At 29.8% G+C, this 10,623-nt stretch overlaps 1 protein-coding gene across 1 annotated transcript; it reads left to right on the top strand.

Moving 5' to 3' along the window:
- Nucleotides 1-4,711: 4,711 nt before the first annotated feature.
- On the top strand, nt 4,712-10,042 carry LOC115714905 (phosphatidylinositol/phosphatidylcholine transfer protein SFH9). Its single transcript, XM_030643664.2, has 16 exons — nt 4,712-5,257; nt 5,395-5,441; nt 5,546-5,846; nt 6,447-6,546; nt 6,790-7,056; nt 7,152-7,229; nt 7,315-7,416; nt 7,513-7,562; nt 7,691-7,790; nt 7,932-8,021; nt 8,098-8,193; nt 8,360-8,450; nt 8,652-9,052; nt 9,139-9,213; nt 9,343-9,539; nt 9,634-10,042. The coding sequence occupies exons 2-15, from the start codon at nt 5,435-5,437 to the stop codon at nt 9,403-9,405; spliced, it is 1,821 nt and encodes a 606-aa protein (XP_030499524.2). The 5' UTR covers nt 4,712-5,257; nt 5,395-5,434; the 3' UTR covers nt 9,406-9,539; nt 9,634-10,042.
- Nucleotides 10,043-10,623: the final 581 nt, after the last annotated feature.

Genomic DNA, 10,623 nt, shown 5'->3' with positions numbered 1-10,623 from the left:
CAGTTTGGGGAGCGAGAAACGATGTTGTTTGGCAAGGGAAATCGTTCAATATTTCAGCTATAATTGTCTCCGCTAAAAGCTATCTTGATCAATGGAAACACGCTCAAAAAACTCAAATTGAGTCATTATGGTCTACTCTTCAAGACTATGATGGAATGGAGCGTTGGGTAAAACCTCAGGAAAATAGTATCAAGATCAATGTGGATGCAGCTATTTTTGAAAGACAGAATCGGTTTGGTTGTGCCTTGGTGGTGCGTGATCACAACGGTTTGCTTATTGAGGGTCGTACTAAACTACACATCGGCAATATTGCTCCTTCTGTCGCTGAAGCTTTGAGCTTTAGGGAAGCATTAAGTTGGCTCAAAGATCAAAGTTACAACCCAATTTGGATCGAGACGGATTGTTTATTGGTGGTACAAGCCCTGCGGAACTCGACTATTTTATCTTCTCAATTTGGTTGTGTGATTCAGGAGTGTAAAGCCATGTTGGCTAATCTCAGTAATGTTTATTTTTGTTTTGTTAAACGGTCAGCTAATAGAGTCGCTCATGAGTTTGCTAGAGCGTCACTATTATATCCTGATTGTATGTTCAGTATGGAAAATGTTCCAACTGATCTGTTACCTGTTTTGGTGACTGATTTCGAAGGTTAATAAAGTTTGAATTTTACCTTTCAAAAAAAAAAAAAAGAAATCTAACTCCTAAACTTTATGTGTCTCTTGTCCCCTTGTCTGAGTTGTCTCCTTTCGTCAAAATTGGCTTAGGTTTTAATTAATTTATTTATTTTTACAATTGTAACCACAACTCACAAGCTACAAAAAAGGAACAAATATGCTTAAAATAAACTTTAATAATAATTAACAAAGAGAAAAACAAAGTTTCTAGATTACGCAAAGTCACTATCTCTTCTCCACATTATAATTTAAAATATTATATGATAAAGTCGTTTTCTTAATTACTTTATTTTGTTATTATGATATATATTGAAAATGAAGGGAATGAAATTTCCTATAACTAGGGAATCATTTTACCTATCTAATGAACTTCATTAATATATGATTGTACTTTAACCTTACCCTCCTCCTAAAAAATGAACATTATTAATTTGGTAGAAATCTCCAATAATTTTGGCCTCCATAAATTAAAAAAAAATGTGTTTTTTCAAAGTACAATAATTTTGTTATATTGTTACTTTTTGTTTTAGTATCTGGTAGAGTAGACATGATTTTAGAGACCTTCATTATAGATTGGTGGTTAATTTGTTGGTTGGTACTATCTATATTGTGATGTGACTTGTTTTAACATTATTATCACTGTTTTTCTTCACAACAAAAATTGACTTCAGAAAATAATTACATGAAAGTGATATATTTTTCTTAAAAAAAAACGATAAATACAAATAATAACAGAGTGTTTACATAATCAAATATTTGTTACAATTTAATTTCTAGGGTTTATTACTTTGTTCATATATTAAAAAAATATTAATTTCTAATTGAGAATTTTTTTGTATCGATAAGTACATTTTATAAAAACATTAAATTAAAAATAATTTATAAAAATTACTTTTAATATTTTTTTTTTTAAAAAATCTCATATAATTGTGTGTTAATTTCAATAATTATTTTTAATTTAATTTTTCATATTTTTTAAATTAAAATAATATGTATTTTTAAGTTTTTAGAGTACAAATAAAACTCTTTTTGTAATTACCTTTTAATTACTCTTTCTTTTGCACGTGTATTTTCACCTTTTCATAAGAATATTGAAGAAGAAGAAAAATAACTTTAATTTTTTTCTTTTTTAAAATAAACCTATTAGTCAATACTTCCTATTCGTTTATTAGAGAAAGATGTCATGAAATCATTGCTTTAAGAAAAACTCATTATATTAACAAGAAAACATAAAAGGTGAAATGAACTAATTAGTTTTGGATCTTCTCCAAAATAAATAGAAAAAAAAATCTTATATTTGGATTACTTTATTTAGCTAGTGGCATCTCTTTTTTTTTTCCCTCATAATCACCTTTATTTTTTATTTTTGAATAAATATCTACCTTTATTTTTTAACTCTCTCAAAAAAATTTATAATATAAATACATAATTCTATTTTCTTTTTTAATTAAGTACGTACTAAATTCTATTAGTCATTCATTAATGTAAAAAATCGACCATAAATTTAAATTCTATTAGTCATTCATTTTTGGGGTTAATTTTTATAAAATTTTGATGGTTAACATATAAGTTGTCATTAATAATTAAAATAAAAAAGTTTGTTAGTATTATATAATGAGTACATTCTAGATTGTACTACAAAAGTAAGATTATTATTCAACACTGCATGATGAGAATATTTCGTGTGAATTTACAAAAATATTTTTTTAAAAAATACAATATAAAATAGGTGAGAAAAAAAAAAATAACGTCTAATATGTTGCAACTATTCACCAATTAATAACTATTTCACATTAAAAATTAAAAAATTATTTTGGAGTTCATAACTATTTTCTTGGTTTGCATTTAAATACAAGATATGAATAACTTATTTTTAACAGCAAAGATAGAAAATTATTTCTTTAAAAGTGTATTTTGAGTAATGATATATATAAATATAATTTACACATAGGACACATACTTATATAACAAGTGAAACTCGTTTTAAATAAAAATAATTAATTAAAATTATTTATTACATAAATATGTATAAATTTATGCGTCAATTATGTGTGTATATATTATTATTTATGTATTTTTATCGAAAGTTATCATTATTAGTTTAATTACTAGAGAATATATTATCCAACCTTGATTAATTTTGGATTGTGAAATCCAAATAATGTAGAAAAAAAGAAACAAGATTTTCAATATTAGATAATTAGATATGATAGAATTATTCTTAAAAAAGAAAAAAAAAAGTTTTGCAGCCACAGAATTATTTCAATTATTATTATTATTATTATAACAAAATAAAATAATTGTGGGACCCAAGTCGTACAAGGCAACCTAAAGTTTTGTATTTCACAAAAACGGCATATGTTCTAGAATCAGCACTAATAAACACAATCACCGACTCTTTTCTTCCATGTGGCAAGAATCTACAGGTTCATACTAATTTTAATTAGATGGCTCTCACCATTAATTATTAATTAATAAAAATAAAAAACGGAAAATTCAATTGCACCACCTTAAAAGCCCGTTTTCGCAAAATTTTTAACTCTTTCTGCATCTGAACAAATTTTTATTCAATTTTTATAACTACGTATATTATAGTTTTGAAAAATAATCTGAAATTACTAAAAAAAATTAAATTAAAATATTTTAAACACTATAAATTATTTAAAATTTACAAATAATTTTAATAACTATAATAAACATGATCACAAAAAAAATAATTAAAGTGAATAACTTTTGGAGATGCAAGAATGCATCAAAACGATTTTTAGAGATGTATTATAAATTTACTGATAATGTAATAAAATATTATATTTAATATTGGGTAAATACCATTTTAGACCCTCTGTTTTACAAAAATTACCAATTGGACCCTGTGTTTTGTTAAATGACAAAATGGACCCTGTATTTTCTAAAATAGTACAAATAGGACCCTGAATTGATTTTTTGTCAAAATAAAATTTAATTATAATCCGATCTAAAAGTGCTATGACAAAACTGTTTACATTTTTTGTATCTGTTCGTATTAAGCATTGTCTTCAAATTGGTTGTATTAAAAAAAAAGTTGTCAAAAATTAAGCTCAGGGTCTTATTTTTACTATTTTAGAAAATACAGGGTCCATTTTGTCATTTAACAAAACACAGGGTCCAATCTGTAACTTTTGCAAAACACAGGGTCTAAAATAGTATTTACCCTTTAATATTTCAGCATTATAAATTATTTAAATTTTTTTAAAAAATCTACAAATAATTCCAACGTAAACAATTACAAAAATAATAGATTAAAAAAACTTTTCTTAATACTGAAACAAACAGGATTTGTATCAAAATAATTATATATTTTGAGGTGCATGATAGAATTATCAAGGGGTGTTTATCAAATAGCTCACACAACACAAACTATCCGCACTACATAAAATATACAGTTTGAAATCTTATACGATGTTGTTGTGGTTTGCATTTTTACCAAACAGCAGTGGTACGATTTGTAATTTTGAATTTAATAATTACGGTTCAAATCACACCGGACTATATATATTACAAAATTACAATTTTTTACAATATTTTTTTTTCATATAAGAACAAAAATATGTAATATATAAGTATATTACATTAGTTGTTTAAGAGATAATTCAATATTATAACTTTAATAATATTTTTTTATTTGCATTGTTTAAATTTATTAGAATAATTTTTAAATTTTTATTATAATATTTAATAATAATAATAATATAAACTATTTAAACTACCACTGCATCATATTTAAGCCGTATACTTTTTATACTTTTTATATTGTATAATAATAATCTTACAATACAGTTGCAATTTGAGAAATTATAAAATTTGAATATGGAGCTTAGTTTAAAAAAATGGTACAATTAGTACCACCTTAATTTACCCAGTAAAATGACCTTATTTTTGCGGTAATGGCTGCGCGTAGCGTGTAGCTGTGTACCCTACATCACCTAATTAACAAACGTTGTCCGTTAATTAACAGCGATGTCAAATATTTATAAATAAAAAATAAGAAAAACAAAAGGAGTAGAAAAGGAGATTGAAGCTGCAGAGTCCAACAGGTGACGGAGCTAAAAACCTGCCGTTGCACGCTACGTTCTCTCGTCTCGTCTCTTAGCTCTTTTGTAACGCTTTTGATAACGACGTGTCCTCTTCTTCTTCTTCTTCTTCTTTTCTTCACTATCAGTTTCATTTCATTTCATATATAAATGATTTATTATTTATTCTCTCTTCTTCTCAGTTTCTCTCTCATCATTTCTTAGCAGGAGTTTGTTGAGAAACGAGGAGAGAGAATCAATGCCGTTCTAGTCAGAAGCTTATGCGATTCTCACTTTATTCTCTTATTGCTATACTCTTCATTTTCCTCTTTCACTGATTTTTTTTATTATTATTATTGGATCCAATTCTCTGAATCTGGATTTATTTTTGGCTTCATTCTGCGAATGTGGTTGGTTCAACATAATTTGGTTCGGATTGATGATGATCGGGTTTTGATAATTCAAGATTTGTTTCAAACCAGTCGTGGTGCCGGATTTTTGTCGTATTCAATTGTACTCGATTTGATTACAATCTTGGTGAGGTTTTCGTCGTTTTTTGTTTAGTATTGAATTGAGAATATTCTGGATCTTGTTACATAATCAATCGCTGGATTTTTCGTTTGGTGTTTATTGTGTTTTTCACGATTGTTTTACTTTTCTTTTTCCTTTCTCAGATGTAATAAGCGATCCTGATATTAATCCACATTTGATACAATGCCAGGTATGTCTATATGAAAGCTTCAACTAACAAAATTGAGCTTTGATTTTGACTTTTTCATGTGTTTGAATATATGTTATTGATTTGATTGTTTGGATTTTAATCAGGAGAAGTAGTTTTTGCTCAAGAAGATGAGAAGTCTAGGACTTTTGAAATTGAAACATCTGAAGATGAGAGGAGGAGGTTGCGTGGCAGATCTCTTAAGAAAAAGACCATGAATGCTTCCATGAAATTGACTCAGACCCTTAGAAAGCGCGGTAAAAAGGTTGCAAATTGTCGATACGCTTCAATTTCGATTGAAGATGTTAGAGATTCGGAGGAAGAAGAAGCTGTGAATGTGTTTCGTGAGACTTTGCTTACAAAGGACCTGCTCCCATCACGATTTGATGATTACCACACAATGTTGAGGTAGGATTGCTATTGTACTTTTGCGAAAAGAAATTTATAAACGCACTAATGATCGACAGATAAAGATGGTGTTCGTTTCAAATTTGTGAAACTGCGGATGCATAGGAGTACTTGAGAGTGATGACACTATAAAGCAGAAACAACGAATTGTAGATTTTTCTAGTGAAGATGTTTGCTTTCTGTTAAATTTCAACATCATTAAGATTTGTAGCCCTATAACTGAAAGAGCATAAGAATTCTTCTTTGAGAGTGGATAGTGACCTAACTTACACTGTTGATCTTGATTCTTTGAGTACCACAATACTTTTATATGATAGCAGTAAAGGCGCAAATTCCTGCAAATAAAGAAGATTGCAAGAAATAAATTTTCGATTATGTTTTTGGCTTGACTTAGGTTGCATAGGAGCATCCACTAACATGACCCTTGACATAGCCAAACAATACGCTTTTGCAGAGGATGACCATGTATCTGGTCCTTAACTATGCACTTTTGTATTAATTCACTGTTCCAACGCTGGAACTTTTTTTCTTTAGTTTTGAGGTCTCTGACACTCACTAACTTTTTGATTGTATACAATTATATCGGCGATCCTTGTGCAGATTTTTGAAGGCAAGGAAGTTTGACATTGACAAAACTGTCAATATGTGGGTGGACATGCTTAACTGGAGAGAAGAGTACGGAGTAGATTCTATTGTAAAGGTAAAATGCAAAAGTATTATTTCAACTATTAGCTAATGCTTGTACTCTTCATTGGGATTAGCCATTTATTGTTGTTGTAATTATAACCTTGTTGTTTAATATGTTGTAATTTTTAGTTTTAGTAAAATGACCTTTGCTTGTATGTAATCTTGGTTAGGATTTGGGACTTACCTCTGCTGTGGTGATCTGCTTATTGTGTAATATTTCTATGTTTTAGTGCTAATACAATGCTTTTACCTGTAGGACTTTGTATACGAAGAATATGAAGAAGTTCAGCGCTTCTATCCTCATGGTTACCATGGTATAGATAAGGGGGGACGACCTGTTTATATTGAAAGACTCGGCAAAATTGAACCGAGCAAATTAATGAGTGTCACCACTGTAGACCGGTTTTTGAAATATCATGTCCAAGGTTTTGAAAAAGCGTTTAGAGAGAGATTTCCTGCTTGTTCTGTTGCAGCTAAAAGACATATAGATTCTTCAACTACAATACTAGATGTCCAGGGGCTGGTAATTTCTGAAAATAGCATTTTAGATATTATGGTTCTTTGGGACCCTTGTTTATGTGCAATTGTAGGCTTATCTTTTGTTTCTTTTTAATACAGAATTGGGTCAGCTTTGGAAAGCTTGCCCATGATCTTGTGATGCGCATGCAAAAAATTGATGGTGACAACTACCCGGAGGTGGTTTGCGTATTTATTTTTGATACTAACAAAATTACAGTGTGAATTTAATCAGTTATTTATGATATTAGTTCATTCTCTACAGACATTACATCAGATGTTCATAGTCAATGCTGGTGGCGGATTCAAATTGCTATGGAATACTGCAAAAGGCTTTCTTGATCCAAAGACTACTGCAAAGATACATGTAGGAACTTTCAAGTAAAGTATTATTATTTTTTTCCAAATTATCTTCAGAAGTTCTATGAAGTAATCTAAATATGTTATTCACTTGATTCTAAAGGTTCTAGGAAACAGATTTCGAAACAGGCTGCTTGAGGTTATTGACTCAAGGTTGGTTATCTGACTTGTTGTGGCTTCAGGGCATTACAAAATTTGTTGTTTAGGTTTATAAATTTCATACTATTCTTATTTATTGATATGGTTACAAAGTTTATTTTAAGCATCTTTCTCTTGAACAGCCAACTTCCAGATTTTCTGGGAGGAACATGCTCATGTCCAAATAATGGTGGGTGTCTTAGATCGGACAAAGGACCTTGGAATGATCCAGATATTATGAAGGTATAATTCTTGCGTCAAGCTGAAATTGCCTGAAAATAACCCTTTCCGTTATTCATATTTAAGAAATAAGGCAAAAAAGACAATTTTATGGATTTTTTTTCTTCATGATTTTACATTTCTCCATATTTCTTATCTTTGCAGCTGGTACACATTGGAGAGACAATGTATATAAGGAAAATTATAGGGTCATCTGATAGTGAAAATCTGGGTGTCAAGCTGTTATCTTCAAAGGTGATTAATTGATAAATCAACAACTGATATCCGTAAAAAAAATCCTACGTTTTCTTAATTACATCCTTTTGTACAGGTTTCGAATGGTGAAATAATATCCACTTCCAGATTGGGAGCAGACATGAGTTCTAGTGCGTATGGCTTTAGGCAACCAATGCTTCTTCCTGACAAAGTAAAGTTGTTGTATATCTTTATGCTTTTCACTTTCCTTTCTTCTTTATATCCTGTAATAATGGATACCTTAAGAATATCTCCAAACCATTATCAATTTCTTGTGCTAATGGTATATTTAGCAACTTCATCAATATTTCATAATGTTTAAGCTAATTTTGTCTCAGGAAAGGATGAGTGACTCCACGTCTCTATGCAGGCTGGTTGAACCAGGAAACACTTCTGCAAGTAACGAAGTTGCTGGTCCAAGTTCGTCAAGTATGTAATCTCATTGATTATAAAGTTTCTGACTATGCATGCAATGGCTATGTCAATGTTTCTGTGTGCTTTTGTTTTTTTCCTTCGAAAGGAATTTGAGAAAAGTTTCTTAATATTTTCCTTCTGCTTTTAATTTCACTATGACTTCCCTCTTTCCACTGAGCTCTTATCTAAAGGTGTTTTGATATCCTCTTTCAACAGATGATTTGATGACTAATGTTGCTGCTCCAAGAAGGCCACTGAAGAATTTCGTTTTTCATGTAGCAAGTTCAGCGTTTCACTTCATAGTCCATATATTAGCGTGTATATATTTAATTTTCCCAAAGCTGGGAAGAATATTTACAGTACAACAACAACAACCAGAGAGACAGTTAGATATCCCAAACCCAACACCATCATTTGCAGATGCAAATTCTCAGGAGCAGGCCACTGCACAGGCTACAGAAGTGGATCCACTCTGGCAGAGGCTGCAGCAACTGGAAACTGTTGTCACCGAGCTTCTTAACAAACCTAATAGAATACCTCAAGAGAAAGAGGATATGCTTGATGAATCACTAAGTCGAATTAGATCTATAGAATACGACTTACAAAAGACGAAAAGAGTGAGATAACCTTTTTTTGCTCATAAACCACATGCTTTCTTTTCGATGCATAAAGTTACCAACATGAAGCTCTTTTTTTTTTGTAGGCACTACTTGCAACGGCATCAAAACAAGTAGAACTTGCTGAATCACTTGAAGGTTTTCAAGAGGACAGCTTCACTGTAAGATCCATATTTCAATTTGCATAGAGTGCCAGTTATAACTGCTCGTTCACATTAAATAGTAGGAATTTTACCACATCATTGAAAAATATGGTCATTGTATTAATTTAAGGCCTTCATTTGTAACAGGGAAGAAGCTCTTGTTGGCCGAAAAATTGTAGGACTCAAAATCCGGCCCAAGGAGGAAGATGAGCATTGAGCACAATAACTTTATTAAGAGACACATTATAATGAATGCCGTTCACACTGCCTTCTCGATTTACAAATGCTATTACAATGAGATGTGAAATGACTCAGCCAAGTTAAATAAAGAGTTGTCATTTCAGGTAAAGTTTCTTTTCATAATATTATTTAAGGCTAAATATTCTACTCCCTTCTGCCCATATCCCTGATGCAGATTTTTTTTTTCTTTTTTCACAGGTTCTTATATAGATTTTTCATTAAATGGGAATATATAAAAGCTAAAAATATAGTTATTTACCTACCATATATATAAAAAAAAAAAAAAAAAAACTTGTTCAGCGGATGGTTCTTTCACCTTGAAGATTTGGCGTAGCTGAGTGTGACTAAGATATAGCTCAAAATCAAATATCTTCCATTTTGATGTACATATTCAATAATCCTTCCTTCTTTTGTTTATTTTCTTTTGAACATACATAACATGCAACTTTACCCTTGCATGCATTTATATACCAATAGAAAGTTGACAAAAAAACAGAATTTTGTTCAGATTTTATCATTAATTTCTAATCCTTGGACTTAAAACAGAGCATTAAACCATTGTTATTGAACAATGTCCACCAATACTATTGTTTGATTCGATATTAAATAATGTTAATTACTAATTATCTAATAATCATGATGTTCAGTCAATATACTTAATAGCATCTTTTACTGTTAGCTATTTACCTTAAATTGCGGTTCTTTTTCCTCACCGTACAGGTACAGGAAAAAAGTGAGAAAGTTGTCATATCCACGTGAAGTTTTAGAATCATTTTTAAAGCTTTCTTCCTCTGAAGCAAGAATAATAATTGTGTGGTAACATTTTTGTCCAAAAGAAATTTATATAGATTACACCAATCCAACAAGACTGTTGGGTGGCATTTTAGTAATAGCAGGATTTCTTACAATTTTATATTTTCTTTGAAAATATAAATCAAATAATTTGGGTACTAAAAACGAATGGTCAAAAGTATATATTAGAGAGTAATACTAGTTTTTCAAATGAAACTTCTACACTTCACCTTATTTTATTTTTGACTATTTAAATTCTAATTTCAACTATTAATTATAAAAAAAAATAAAACAGATGATAAAAATCTATCGTAACACAAAATTCTGTAATTATCGATTAAAAACAGAAGTACATTTCTAGGCGTAGTTGTCATCATTGTTATAACTTATAATAAT

The sequence above is a fragment of the Cannabis sativa genome, chromosome 4 (genome assembly GCF_029168945.1).
Source record: "Cannabis sativa cultivar Pink pepper isolate KNU-18-1 chromosome 4, ASM2916894v1, whole genome shotgun sequence".
Lineage (NCBI taxonomy): Eukaryota > Viridiplantae > Streptophyta > Magnoliopsida > Rosales > Cannabaceae > Cannabis > Cannabis sativa.
The sequence above is the reverse complement of the archived record's forward strand: the minus strand, read 5'-3'. Positions and strand labels throughout refer to the sequence as shown.